We start from the raw sequence: 15,815 nt of genomic DNA, 5'->3' as shown, positions 1-15,815 counted from the left end.
CTTATGATAGGTCTCTTGGGCCTAGGTCCCGACCCAGTACCACCACCCCCAAATCCAGTTCAGGATCTGGACCCACTTTGGTCGGGTGAAGATCAGACGCGTTGACACCCTTAGATGGCACATGGCAGTCATGTTTTTGGATCCGGATTTTGAATATAGATCCAACAATCATGATCCATTTATGACCTCCTTCTACAAGCGAAAGGAGTTTGTGAAACCGAAACGGAGCGTTGCTTCTCAATTCCCCTGTGAAGTCGTGGTTGTGAAGAAGAAAACGTCGGCGTCGGGGGTTCCTCTCAGTGTTTCCTAAACGAATCCGTGCTTCTCCTATATCTCCTTAGCCCGCGACTCGCAGATCGAGGTAAATATGACGCTGCGGATGCTCTTTCCATGATTCTTTCTTGCTCTTTTCTGTTGCGTTGGAGAGCTTACCTTGAGATCTACCAGTTTTTCTTTTGTTGATTCCTATTGTGGATTTGGGCTTTCCTGTATTTCTTTGGAGGGTTTGATTTGAGCTGAATTCGTCGTCGGAATCTGTAAATTGGCAATGTAAAATGTGAATTTGGAGTTCAGGGAGGCGAATTAAGAATGATGGAACTGAATCAAAGCTCTGAACAGCTTGAATCAGAGTTTTGATCGTCACCATCATTGTTTTTTTGCTAAACCTTCAAGCGGGGGTTACGCGGAGTCGATCCTCTCTTGATGAATTGAAGCTTGACTAGGCTTAGCTCTTTTGGAATGTTACACTGTGTCATGGTGCCACAGGTAGGAGGCAGAGAACGGTTTTCGAAAAGCTGTGCTTGTATTGTTTCATTGTTTTTCTGAAATGCCACTTGTGTCTCTGCGTACGGAACCATTGGCGCCTTGGTTCTTATAATGTAGCTAGCAACTAGCAGTCACTGCGTCACTGCTTCCACAGTATAGATGACCATGAGGTGTATGATTACAAGAGAAAACATTCTGTCGTATGAATATATTTGGCAACTTCATTGCGTGGTCGTCGCAAAATTGGTTTAGTAATGAAGTGGGAGCGGAAAGTTGCATCAATCAAAGGGAACAGTTGTTGTAGAACATAGTTTTCAATCACGGGATCCCCACACTGAACCCTAACATTACGTAAGATGGCGTGTTGTCCATGATTTTTTTTTCTAGGTGTTGTATGAAAGTTTCACAGGTCTAAAGTTCATCATTTTTTTGCTGAATATAACATTAAGGCCTTGAAGTGCAACATATCCCATTTCTTCGAAAAGCCATCACCCTGCTCGTTTTGACGCTCATCGTTGTATCTGATAAACTCATCATCTTTATACATGATTGTCAAAAAAGTAAGCGTCATCAAACGGTAACCAAAGAAGCATGACCATTTGGTCCCCTTATATTGGCTTTGGCTGGCCATGTGTTGGAACTCCGATGAACAAATGCTCTTGCCAAATCCTCCAAAACCAGAGGATTGAGAGAGGAAGAGGGGATGTTTAATGTTCACTTTTGTCACATGGACACAGATACAGACATGGATGTGATGCAGATTGAAGATACAAATTCACAATTTTTGCAAAAAGTAGGACCTGAGGACACATATTTGTTTAAATATTTAATATACAAATATATTTTTAATAGTTTAATATGTAAAACATATATTTATGAATAATAAAATAAAAACAAATTAGAAAATTATAAACTGTCAGACACGGGCCATAGGCCATAGCCTGCCATATGGCATGTTCCCTAGACATGGAACCCCGATTAGCATATCCCTGTGGCATAGGTTCACTGTAAAGTTTTGAAGATAAAAACTGTTTCTTTCTCTGATTAAATTTTTTTGTCCTGAAAGTGTTCAATGTCCATAACCATTTTGATCCTTCTATAGGTTTGTGGAACTGCCATACTTTAAAACTCTAGAAATGCTCTTCACAAATCCTCCAAAAATAGAGGGTTGAGAGGGGAGAGGGGGTCATTACTGTTCACTGTAAGGCTTTGAACATTAAAATTCTTTTGTATTTTGGATAAGTTTTGTCCTGAAGTTGTTCATTACCTATCGGTGCTGGGTTGATTGTGTTAGGTGAGGTGCTTGAAGGAGCCACTTGATAAATTCCGTTTTGTAAATACAGAGTAATTTCAAGTCTTAAGTTCACCCTAACTATATTTGGTGCTTATTAATTATAAGTTGAACTTGGTTGCTCTTGCCTACTGAGGTTTGGTATGTTATTTGTGAATCTGAAGATAAGATGCTAAGTATAGATAATTAAGTTGTAATCTTAAAGTAGCTTTAGTGTCAATCCTGGCCCCAACTTGGCCTTGCTTCATTATAGACTGGACTTGCACCTTATAGTTTAGCCTATTCAGTTATTTAGGCAATGCTATTGATGATGAAATTTGTCAAGAAAGATATCAAGAATGAAATTTGTTATTCATAATTGATAAATTGCCATCCAGACAGTACATTAGGTTTCAAAGGTATATTATTAATAGTAGCGTTTTGAGAATTAACTTAGCATGAATCTAAGTTTTAGACATACCATCCAAGTGGGCCTTAACTTTGTGCCATTAAAACTAACTGAAATAAATGAACAAATAAATAGATGCACACACACACACATCTATATATATAAGTCTTTGGTGTGGTTGTGCATACGGTTTCAATGAGTTGAAACTCATATGTGCAAGTTGTTTGACTCAATCCAACCCTGCAGATGTGTTCAGCATAGTCAATTTGTCAGAGATCGACCCTTGGATCAAGTTTTTTCAACATTAAAATACCTTTTTTTAAGTCATGAAAATTCGGTGCATTTCTGGCCGTTGATTTTTGGCTCACTAGAAAATCCTGTATACACACCAGATTCCGATGATTCAAAAGTTGTTCCCCACCAAATGGACCATGTAGATGATATGAGTGAGGTTAGATTCACTTAGAAAAACATAAGCAATAAGATATTGCTTGATTCAACTCCTTGATACCGTATGCACATCCACGCGCACACACACACACACACACACACATATATATATATAAAGAGAGAGAGAGAGAGAGAGAGAGAGAGAGAGAGAGAGAGAGAGAGAGAGAGAGAGAGAGAGAGAGAGAGAGAGCTGCTCACTCATTCTCAAACGGAGGTCACTCACACTGAGCGTCCATCACGTGGCGTGATGGATGCTCAACATCATTTTGTGCAAAAAGAACTTTTACGTGTCAATAGCACCAGTAAAAGTTCTTTTTGCGCAAAATGATGCTAAGCATCCATCATACCATGTGATGGACGCTCAGCGTGAGTAACTTCCATTTGAGCACCTAACGAGTGAGCAACTACCTATATATATATTGTAAGGAGTGAGCAACTACCTATAAAGTTTGAGGGGGGGTGTTAAAATGTATTATTCAATCTTTGTAATCTTATATATATTTTATATATATAATTAGGAAGATACATATGCATATATACGTATATAATCTTATATATATGTATATGTATCATCCTTTATATATATAAAATATATATAAGATTACAAAGATTGAATAATACATTTTAACACCCCTCCTCAAACTTTGCGTGGGGGAACGAAAGGATTGAAGAATGCAAGAGGAAGAATCTCAAGGCTTCAAGAGCCTTCAGTCCGAATGTCATTGAAATTTGCAAATGTCTTCCTCCAAAGCCTTTAACAATGAGCACCTTTCATGATCTATCCAATGTACTTCTTTTCCTCTCATCTTCAAGATCCTATGGAACAAATCAAGAAAAGGTCCAAGTAAAAAATATCTTTGCACTTTAATCAAGTGAAATATTCCAAATAAGATGAATTAACCAAAAACCATATCATATAATTCATCCAAAAGTAATGGTGCAAAAAGATATTCTATTCATAGTAAAAACACAATTATTTTATTTGAAGCACAAGATTTGATGGAACAAGATAATTACTTATGTATGCAAAATGATTTTAGAAAACCAATTTTTCATAATCATATACCATGTTGAAGAGGGAGCATAAACAAATTACAAGAATGCATAATGCATTCATAAAGTCCAACATTGGACAAACATAACCTCATAACGAGGAATAACATAATGGTCCACAAGGGACACCACAAGAAGCCTACGAAGAGGCATAAGTTGCACATAATTTATTGAATGAGGGCCAAAAGGCCATAATGAGCATATGCATATAATATCATGAAATGAATCAACACCTAAAAGAGTCATTAATGATCATGCTCCAATCATACTTTAGTCAAGTAATATTATATGAACCGATAAGATAAAAAGACAAGTGTTATTGATTTTAGCAAGTCCTTTGAAAGCGATTTCAAGAGAGAAATGCTCAAAAGAGTGTATAAAACACAAGAGTTTAAAAGGTTTTAAGTCCATTTAAGAGGCAAACTAATGAGAGTTATTTGAGTAGGGAACCTTACACATTTAGGAACATCTCACTCAAATGATTGCAATTACAAAAACTCATTTTGCATATCAAATATAAAAGGTGACCAAAAAATCAATTTGATTTTAAAATATGCATATTAATGATATGATTCACTTGTATCTTTAAAAGACAAAATATGAATGAAATTTCACAAATTTCAACAATAATTCATCAATTACAAGCAACTACCTCATTAGTTCTCCAAAACCCACAAATCAAGTGTGTAAGCTACTAGATCAAGAACATAAATATAATGCCATTAAAGGCCAATGACACACACAACGGTGTGTAAAAGAACCTCTTGTCTACATGTAATAATACTTGAAATGAGTGCATCAACGATAAGAACAAGAGAATGCACGTCAACATGGATCAAAAGCATCTATTGTCTACGTAAAAATACACTCAAGACCAAGTATGTTCAGCTACTAGAACAAGAGTATCAAGCCAACCATGGGCTAAAACACAATACATCTTTTGTCTACATAAAATGACACTTGAAATGAGTGAAAGAAGCCAACCATGGGCTAAAACACAATACATCTTTTGTCTACATAAAATGACACTTGAAATGAGTGAAAGAAGCCAACCATGGGCATACATCTCAGCGACTAGAACAAGGACACAAATGCCAATATAGACTAAAATCACACACCATGGTGTGAATCAACGTGCCTTGTCTACATATAATAACACTCAAGACAAGTGTGTTCAGCTACTAGACCAAAAGAACAAAGCCAACAAAGGGCTACCAACACACAATGGTGTAATAATATGTCTTGTCTACATATGATGACACTTAGATAAGATGTATAAGAGGAGAAAACTTTTGAGGCAATAAAACTTGTAATGACAAACATATAAATAAAACCTTGGACAATATTTTGAAAATAAATATGTGCACATACGCACAACAAGAACACTTGGAACAATTGTGCACAAAAGCATGTAAAAGTATCTTTAACAAGATACTATAATCGATGGAACGATATAAATGTAAGAACATACACATACCAAGAACACTTGGAACACTTGTGGACAAAAGCACAAAACACGAAATCACAAATGTGCAAATGCACTCATAAGATTCATAAGCAATAAAAGGTTGGGCAATAATCCCCAACACCCTTGAATTAAATATACCTTAAAACATTTAAGGTTCTAAGACACCATATATTCATCACATTTATATATAAATAAGAGCATCCATAAGATCAATGGCCAAAAGAAAACGAGTGACACACTCATAATTAGAGATCATATAACAAATCATTCTAGAGTCCCAAGGTGCCCATAACTCACCTCAACAACCATCTTTAATATGGTAATTGGACAATCTAAAATGACATAACAGAAGGTGCCCTTAACTCACCTCAACAATCATCTCTAATATAACAATAATGCCATACAAAAGGATTGATGCAACATATAACTTGTGATGGATAAAAGTAAATGTCATAATGAACACTTGGGGAAATCATTTTCCAAATATGTGATTTTACAAAGAGGGCCGATTCAAAGGTCCAACATAATTAATCACAAAAATATGCCTTCTAATAATTTTGCATAAATACGAAATTATGTTCAATCACGATCATTATCAAAAGACTTAATAAACACATCATGAAATATTTAAGCAATGTCATGTGTGAGGACGGATTTGGAATAATCCAAGAATCAAATCAAGCCTTTATAAATTGCAATTATATGCATACCAAGACGTAGAATGGTAATAATCTTAAATGAGCAAATTTAGGACAACATGTAACAAGATATTGCAGAAGCACTTATAAAGATAAAAGAAACAATCTCACAAGTCCACTAAGGGACAAAACAAACTCTAAGGAAGGTAATATATATCATCTCTTTATTGAAAAGAGAGTACCATGTGAAAATGTCTATGAATAGACAATACACATACAAGCATAAATACTTTATAAAAGAAGTGTACGAAGACACTCTCACAACACTTGAACAAAATACGCAAAAAGCATAATAATAGCAAACATGCAATAATGCATGTATTTTATAAAAGGAGCAAAATGCTTGAGACTCTCAAGCTTTCACAAAGATGGTAATATTTTAAAAAATCTCATAAAAAACCAATATTAAAAAGAAGCTTATAACAATCATGAAATCTTCTCAAAGAGTATATACTCATAAGAAGATTCACAAGGATCAAAAGGCCTTTCAAAGAGAGATCCAACAAACAAAATTCTCAAATGAGGGTACATACGAAAGGAAGATGGAAAACTTTATTAAAGTGGAGAAAATCCCAAAGAGAATACTAGGATTGCGTTATGACATAAATCTATAAACAAAAATTCATAATATTATATGACTTAATAGATTATAACCAATGGCATGAATATGTTTTAAATAAACACAACATAAAATATTTAAAACATAAGTATGCAACATTAATGAAGACCATAAATCTTATAATAAAACATATTCTTGAAATTGAATTGAAGAATGAAAAGAGAATAACCATATTTTATGAGATCATTTTTAAAACTTAATTCAACCGATATTATAAAAATGCCTTCTTAATCAAACATTGCTCGTATGAAAAAGAGCTCATTAGGTAGGAAAATAAAACATCATTTTTCAAAGACACATGTTATTATGAAAAAACCTCATATAGGACATTTTAGAGGGTAAACACATACCTTTAATATGAAATAATTATGATGAGAGTATGTGAGCAATGCTACATCTCTCACAAACATTTTACTTCTAACATAACTTTCTTTAAAAAAACTTATTTTTCAAGAAAAGACATACGAAAAAGAATAATATAAAAAGTTCAATGGAATTGTTAAGAATCCAAACTCATATTGACATGGAGAAAAAAACATATCTAATTCTTTATAATGCTCAATACTTAAATATATATAATGCATACCAAATATTTTTAAGAAGCAAAAGAGAGAAACACATATGCAAAAACATATCTAATTCTTCATAATGCATAATACTTAAAGAAATATAATGCATACCAAATAATTTTAAGAAGCAAAAGAGAGAAACGAGAACTTCACCATTCTTCTTTAAAATTTCTTGAATAGCACGCTTCCCAATGCAACAAAGAGCAACTCGATCCCAACCTTGCTTTGATACCGTATAAGGAAACGACTTTGAATATATAAGGTTCAATAATGAACCAATACACATGCACATGAAGTGCGAATATACTCACTAAAAGGGAAAACACAAGCACATAATGTGCTAACACATAAACCCACAAAGGGGCAAAAATGCCTATAAGGCATAAGTTAATATTATTGAAGAGAGGAAGGGTGTAACACCCATTACATGGAGCAAAAGCTCCTCCAAAGGAGTGAGTAAATTACAAGGGGGAGACTCCTATTTATAACACAAGAGAGGAGCCACATAGGGGGCTCCCAAAGGAATCGTTGGGAGCCCCCAACGGTCACATTTGTGACCGTTGGGGGCTCCCCAACGACTCTTTGGGGAGCCTCTCTAGGTGGCGCAAACCACAAAAATGAAAAATAAAAAAAGAAAAAGAAAAAGAAAAGTAAAATTACAAACACATTCCAAATGGAATATGCGTAAAAAAGGGGAAATGACTAAACTACCCCTATGCCTAATAATAGAGAAATATATATTATATATATAATTAGGAAGATACATATGCATATATACCATATATGTATATGTATCATCCTTTATATATATAAAATATATATAAGATTACAAAGATTGAATGATTCATTTTAACACACACACATATATATATATATATATATATATATATATATAGAGAGAGAGAGAGAGAGAGAGAGAGAGATGAAAACCTACAAGATAGAAAACTTAACGAACCCTATCCACTAAGATTTTTTTCGGTGTTTTTCCGGATTTCTGACCTTACAGATGTGTTCAACATGATTGATTTACGAGAAATTGATACTTGGATCATAGATTTTGGATGAAAAAATGGTATTTGAAGCCTCAAAAATTTATGAATATTGTAGACCATTGATTTTTGAACCTTATAAAAATCTATCCATGCATCGGAATCAAATGATCTATGTGTCCATTTCTAGCAGATCAATCATGCTGAACACATCTGTAAGGTCAGAATTTCTAAGAAACACCGAAAATTAACGGTCCTGAGCAATCTGGTACCATCTGGTAAGGATGCAGTCGGGTAGCTTCCCACTTCTCTTTCTCTCTCTCTCTCTCTCTCTCTCTCTCTCTATATATATATATATATATATAGTGTGGGGTCACTAGACCAATGAACACACATAGAGCGTCTATCACACGTGCGATTGACGCTCTGCGCAAGCTGCACATAAAAATGGGCTTTAGCAGTGGTTGTGATCGCAGTTAAAGACTGTCACTAAAGCCCGTTTTTCCTCTCTCTTTTCTTTTTTTTCCTCCGGTGGCGCCACATGTCTCGCCTGTGTATGTCCTTTTTATTTTTTTCTCCAGTGGTGCCACATGGTGCGCCTGTGCACGTCTGCGGAGCATTCGCCCAGCAGGGTTAGACAGCTATCCCCTGCTCTCTCTCTCTCTCTCTCTCTCTCTCTCTCTCTTTCTCCACACACACATACATATCTTGCAGGTGTTTTGGCAAGATTAACCAGGTGCATATTTGGCCTCACTGAACCACCATTATGTAGCACCAATGGTCAAACTCTAATCTGGTCAGACTTACTCCTCATGTTGTTTGCCGTGCACTCATGACCTGAATCTACATAGAGGTTGAAGGTTCTTATTTGGGTTGAGACTCTCTGAGGCCCGATCCAGTCTCAGTATCGACTATTCAAGGATTAGGTCATGTGCTTGATATACTAAATTAGATTGAGTCATGTGCTTGTGTACTAAATTTTACAATGCATATAAGCATCTTTCATCTTTTCCTTGAGATTATTTAAAGTTATTTTTGTTTTTTTGCCATTTATTGGGGTAAATGAATATCTAGTAAAACACATTATGCTATTCAAATTTGTCCCTAATTTAAACGAGAATACGCTTTACCTCAAGAGCACATTATGCTGTCCAAGTGACTTGTTCTTTTCTTTCTATTTCTTGTTCCTCAAAAGGTAGTTTCTTCCTTTCTGCATGATTTGTTGATAATTAGAATGGAATCTTTTTTTTTTCAGCCTTTTAGGTTCCAATTGCAGCAATTCTCGTTATAATGGAGCAAAACATTTTTGTTCTCTTTTTGCTTGTCTATGTCATAATTTTTCCCTTTTAGACCTCATTTTTCTATATGTTCTTTTCATTTTTATCTCTTATAATCAGAGGTGATGGTAGTGATATGTTCCTTGTAGGCTAACACTTTTGGTTAGGAAAGTAGCAACCATGGTGGCAGCAGAAGAAAACAGCACCCTTTTCCCAATTTTCATACTAGCAATCATGGCTTTGTTCTTGGTGCCCTATACGATACATCGGGTTACTCGTGCGCTCTCCAAGAAGGCAAAGAGCATACACTGCCAATGTTCCATATGTTTGCATTCGGGGAAGTACCACAAGTCCATATTTAAGCGGGTGAGTTTTGGATCATGTTTACCTTCTGTTTTCTGATTTCTTAACTCTTGCTATAACAATCAATCCATCTTACACTTTATGGTGACACTATTTTCCACTTTTGTTGAATTTGAATGTGCAGATCTACAATTTCTCTACGTGTAGCAATTTGACGGTCATCCTGCTATGGGTTTTCATGGCATTCCTTGTCTATTATGTTAAGCATATTAGTCGTGAGGTACATTAGAATCTTTGGGAAGAAGGGACCAATTTGGTACTTGTTGGGGTACAAGTAATATTGGTGATTTTGCTTATTTGGTGTTTCAACATTGTTTTATGTAGTGTGTGATACCCTGATGGTCATTTTCTGTTATGAGTATGTTGTTTTTGTTGCTTTTTTATTTTTGGTACTGTTTTATGTCATTAATCTGCACACCAGTTGAGGTACTCTGATTCTAAAATACCTGAAATGAATTTAAGTTTGAAAGCATTTAGGTGCATAAGTTTTATTTATGTTTCCATTTATTTGATGGTTAATATAAAGTCAGTTACTATCGTAAGTGTGGTAATATTTCCACATTTCAAGTCACACGTCTGTGAAGAGGTAGGTTCAAAAGCACATAAGGCGCTGTGCCTTCTGTCATGAATTTTAGCTGCATGAGATGTGAAGATGTTTATAAGACAAGTTTATTCATTTCTATCTTTTCCTTTTTATGGTTATAAGATATATTCTGATACTGTTTCAAATTACATTACAATGGCATAGAATGTGGTAGAATTTCTTCTCAAAAAAGAAAAAGAAAAAGAAAAAGAAAAAGAAAAGAATGTGATTGATTTGATAGTATGGCTGGTTGTCCAGACTCCAGTCACTAGTGCTGAACTATTATGCTGATGCTTCAGGACTTGAAAGGCATAAATAACTTCTTTTTACCAAATTTATTGATAGAGTCAGTGTGGCTTTGCTAATTTTTTATTCATTTGTCTTTTAAAAGATCTTTTGCTCACCCTACTTTGTAGGATACATATGCTAGCGTCATATAGTGTTGGAACTGTATAGTTTTCAAGGTTTAGGTGTGGCTGAAACAATTGAGAACCACTTGCTTGATTCCTGCTATCTAAGTTCTTCCACGAGTATTGTACTTTGCTTTGGATTTTTTATGTGATAGTTTGTGATTTGACGTTTGCTACTATCATGCTCTCAACTAGAAGGAAAAGTTTCCAATGAGTTTAGATCATCATTGTAAAGAGTAATTTTGGCAATAACTAATAAATAAGCATCTTAGATAGATATTACACTATATCGCATGGATATGATGCGAATACACTTGCTACAATACGGCAGTTTCCAAAAATTAGGACATGGGGACATGGCAGTACACGCACACACATAAATCTTATTCTAAAAGCAATAGACATGAATATCATCTCAAGTGAAAACTCTTGAACAGCAATTCTAAATCACTATAATTAAAAACATTATACTAAATTGAAATCGAAGTGTAATATAATTGATGTCACATTTTAAAAGAAAAAGAATGCAAGTGAATAAAAATAAATAATCAAGATCGTACAAGGAAATAGATAAAGTTAATGACACTTTTGTTTGTGTCCATGAAGTGCTCTGGTTTGTCTGAGTGTCTTGTCCAGTTGACACGGGATACACATGCTAAGTGAAGTGTCCATACGACATACAAATGTTACAGTTAATAACTAAGAGATCATACTAGAAACTCAATGTTGGACTTGTTCTAAATATACATGTCTCAACTAAGAACTTGGTGAATCATACAGATGCATGTATAAGCAAAGAACCTGATGACTTGTGTTAAAAGTAGTAGGTTTTATGGAGATATTCATGTTATTTTGTTAAGTTTTTTATTAATAGAAAGAGAGTTTAATATAATAAAGAAGTCATGCTAGGCAAGAACATAATTTAAGAATAAAGAGGAGCCTGTTAGTTTGATTTTAAAAGTCCAATTCAAAAAAAGCATGACCCAGTCCATCTATCTTATCACAATAGAGTATCTTTGAACCCTGAGATGAACATTGCCATCATTCCACACTCAAAAAGTCTTTATTGAGCGCTTCAACCATGTATGCAACAAGCAGGCAGCATCTCCAATCAGTTTCCATTTCTTCCTCTTCTGGCCAAATAAAAGGGGCTAGCACAAGGTTTCTCAAGCTGGCTTTGAAGCCCACAGCAACTACCAAATTTGATCAAGGCATAAAGAAAGGCTTTTGAAAGAACGGGTAATTGTCAGAAGTGAGAGTGGTTGGTTCATTTTTGAGAAGAAAATAAAGCATCTACTAGCCTTAACAACCCCTTCTATACTTTGTGTTAGGCTTCAATGACCCATTCAAGGAAAACAACCTTACAGAAGAAATTGCTCCCTGAGAAGGACCTGGTTCCTAAATTGACTTTATTGAGAAAAAGTAGGCACCAGACTCAAGTATCTTTTTTACAGCAACTAGCCATGTACATCACAGGTGAAGAACTCATTGATACTGGTCCATCATTGTCTAACTTGGCTTCCACTTCAAGAACTCCAATAACTGCTGTGAGTCTAAAAGCTTGCAATCTGAAGGGAATTCCTTCAAAGCCATGTCAAGTTGTCAACCAACATTTTGCCACCATATATTATGTAATTGACTATGTTGATGAGGGAGAAATTCTAGCTGGAAGGGTTGTTGCAAAAGGAAATATGTTCACTGTTCTATGCATATAATGAAGACTTGAGCACCAAATGAACTAAAACTTTGAGTATTCAGAACTGTTGGTGTCATTGTAGGCATCGTCAAGTCTCAGACAGGCATCACTGTGTGGTTGGAGTATCTGGGAAACAGTGTTTTCTTTCTTATTACTTCGATTTTCTGTTTGTGCACTTGGGTGACTTCTGGTTGCCTGTATGTACATTCCCTTTTCCTTAATGAAAGGTTGCTTTCCTCTAGAAAAAAAACACTTTGTACTTATTTTGGACGCATAGCATACTTTCTGATGCTACTTTGGATTATTTCTGTCTATGGTACTTTCTGCAATAGACACTTTTTGATAGTTGTACCATCATTATCTTTTTTTGGCTGTTTCCAACCATCAACAGTTGAAGTGAAGAAAAAGTTATCTGCTAATAAATGACTATTCAACATTGATCAACATCAAATTTTTGAACAAATTGTGAAGTGATGCATGCCTATTGGAGCACTACAAATTGTGCGATTGTTCATGCATGCTTAATGGAAAACTTCTTTTCTCTCTCTGTCTCATGTGCAGGGTGCTTTATCACAAATGTAATTTTGGCTCATGCTACAAATGTGAATCTGTTATGCTAAGCATGCTATCCTTGAAATGTGACCCATTCACAAGGGAACCAAATTTGTGCTTTATAATGTGTACGAGAAATAAAATTGTATTTTAGGAAATTAACTTTTAGTTGGATGGTGTATCAATAAGAAGAAAAATACCTCTTTCAGCTGAATAATAGGATTTATGACAAATTTTTTTAATTTTTCAAAAGAAAAGTTGAAGACCTTCCTTTTAGGCCTTTTCCTGTTATGAAATTCCTTGGAGTTGCTTGAATAAAGCAAGACAATGGTGATATTCCTTGTTTTGCTGTTACTGTATGTTTCTCTAAACTTTGTAAAGAAACAAGAAGTGCACAAATATGATGCCACAAAGTGGCTACAAAGGTGCACACTCACAAGTACAAAAGCCTCTACTGGGCCAAATACAATGGGCCACTAAGGGCCAAATACACAATCTCTCAAAAGAGAGCAAGATCTCATAAAAATAATAAAGATCTTTATTCAAATATGCTTGTCAACAAGCATGAATAATACAACCTATGCATTGGGCCAGCTCCCAATCAGCTGTTACATCAAAACAAAAAATAAAAAAAAAACAAAATAAAAAAACAAAATAAAAAAACAGAAAAACTGAATACAACATGAAATGACTGAAATACCCTTGATGGGTATTTCAGTTTACATACACATTGAACTATATATATATATATATACAAAATACAAATGGCATATACACAATACATTTTAACACTCCCCTTCAAAGTTACAAAGTTACAGTGTGATCACTGAAAGTTGTCAAGAAGAACATAAAATCAAGGTGATGCAAGCACCTTAGTGAAGAAGTCTGCTAGTTGATACTCAAAAGTAATATAAGGTAGGGTGATGACCTGCTTCAGAAATTCTTCATGCACATAGTGACAATTTATTTCTATATGTTTGGTTCTTTTATGAAATGTATGGTTGCCGGCTATGTATATTGTACTCTTGTTATCACAACAGAGTTTGGAGGGTGTCTGAAGATGAACGCTCATGTCTTCAAGTAATCTTCGCAACCAAATGATCTCTGATGTTGTAGTAGCCGTTGCACTGTACTGGGCCTTAGTGGATGATAATAATACTTTTTGTTGTTTTTTGTACTTCCATAACACGAGAGAATCACCTATTGAACATCGATAATTTGGTTCTCTTCCCCAATTTGAGTCAGAATAAGCAATCAACTCAAGAGAAAAAAAGGAGGATAACAAAAGACCTTTAGAGGTAGAGGTTTGTAAATATTTAACAATTCTCATCACAACACTCATGTAAACTGTAGTGGGAGAATGTTGGAATTGATTTGCAGTATGAACTGCATACGCAATATCAGGCCTAGTAATGGTTAAATAAGTCAAGGCGCTAATCATTTGACGATATGGAGTGACAAGAGGTGTCCCATCATTAATCTTTATCTTGACATTAATAACTTTAGGTGCATTACCCTCTTTTCATCAGTAATACCCGACCTGTCAATAATATCATTAGCAAACTTGGTTTGAAAAAGCAAGTATCCTCTCGGAGAGTAAACAACCTCAATTCCAAGAAAAAATATGAGAAATCCAAGATCAATCATTTCAAAATATTTTTTGAAGCTACATTTATTATCCTTTACTCCTTGTTTGTTTTCACATGTAATGATCATATCATCAACATAAAGGAGAAGTATAACAATTCTTGCATCAGATTTCTTAGTAAACATAGCAGTATCAGTGTAACAAGAATATTTGGCTCTATCGAACATACAGGGAATTTGAGGTAGCATTCCACCGATGTCAAGTCATGGACTGGTTTCTTCAGCCCTTTTTCTATGTGTTGGTGCTCTATATGACCGACATAAGACTCAAATTGTTAGATATTACGGAGGTTTAGTGAGCACCATGCCGAATTTCCCTACCATTTCCTTATCCTCCACTTTGGCCTATATGAGTTCTCGGGGGGACTTCTTTATTAGCGAAGCAAGGGTAGCTTTCATGTAGCAAAAAGTGTCCCAAGTCAGCAAGCTCTACAGAGCTTTTTTCTTATTCTTGAAATAAGGCATCATACAAGATGCAAGCCAGGAATGAAGTCTTGTATGGTAGAGGGGCGCTGGTGCTCAAGCAGAGTATGACGAACAGTCTCTACGTGTTTCAGATGCTCCTCCCAAGTCTTGCAAGAAACCAGATGTCGTCATCGTAGACCGTGACAAATTCATCAAAATTAGGCCTAAGAACATCGTTCATCAGCTGCATCAAGGTTGCAGGTGCGTTGGTCAAACTGAATGGCATGACGATCCATTCCAAGCTTTAGCATAACAAAACTAAAGCGATCATACTAGGCTTTGGGTGCCTGTTTCAAACCATAAAGATCTTTTCTCAATCGAAGGACCTTACCAGAGGGGACTTCATATCAAGGAGGTGAATCCATATAAATCTCTTCTTTTAAATCTCTATGTAAAAATTCATTTTTAACATTTATTTGGTATATAGGCCAACCTTTAATAGCAACAACAACAATAAGGGTCGTAACTGAAGTCATCCTAGCTACTGGTGTAAATGTCTCGTCATAGTATATTTCGTATTCTTGTGCATACC

The 15,815-nt window shown here is 35.2% G+C and overlaps 1 protein-coding gene across 1 annotated transcript in view; it reads left to right on the top strand.

Moving 5' to 3' along the window:
* The first annotated feature begins 224 nt into the window (after nucleotides 1–224).
* LOC149842561 (dnaJ protein ERDJ2-like) overlaps nucleotides 225–15,815 on the top strand; it is a 64,889-nt gene continuing 49,298 nt past the window's right edge. The window contains exons 1-3 of the mRNA XM_089999285.1: nucleotides 225–361; nucleotides 9,717–9,933; nucleotides 10,055–10,150. Coding sequence (XP_089855411.1) covers nucleotides 9,748–9,933; nucleotides 10,055–10,150 — 282 coding nt within the window. The 5' untranslated portion in view covers nucleotides 225–361; nucleotides 9,717–9,747. The remainder of the gene's footprint in view (nucleotides 362–9,716; nucleotides 9,934–10,054; nucleotides 10,151–15,815) is intronic.

Source organism: Nuphar pumila, chromosome 3 (genome assembly GCF_984573655.1).
Source record: "Nuphar pumila chromosome 3, dmNupPumi1.hap1.1, whole genome shotgun sequence".
NCBI classification, from domain to species: domain Eukaryota; kingdom Viridiplantae; phylum Streptophyta; class Magnoliopsida; order Nymphaeales; family Nymphaeaceae; genus Nuphar; species Nuphar pumila.
This window is presented reverse-complemented; position numbering and strand designations above follow the sequence as displayed.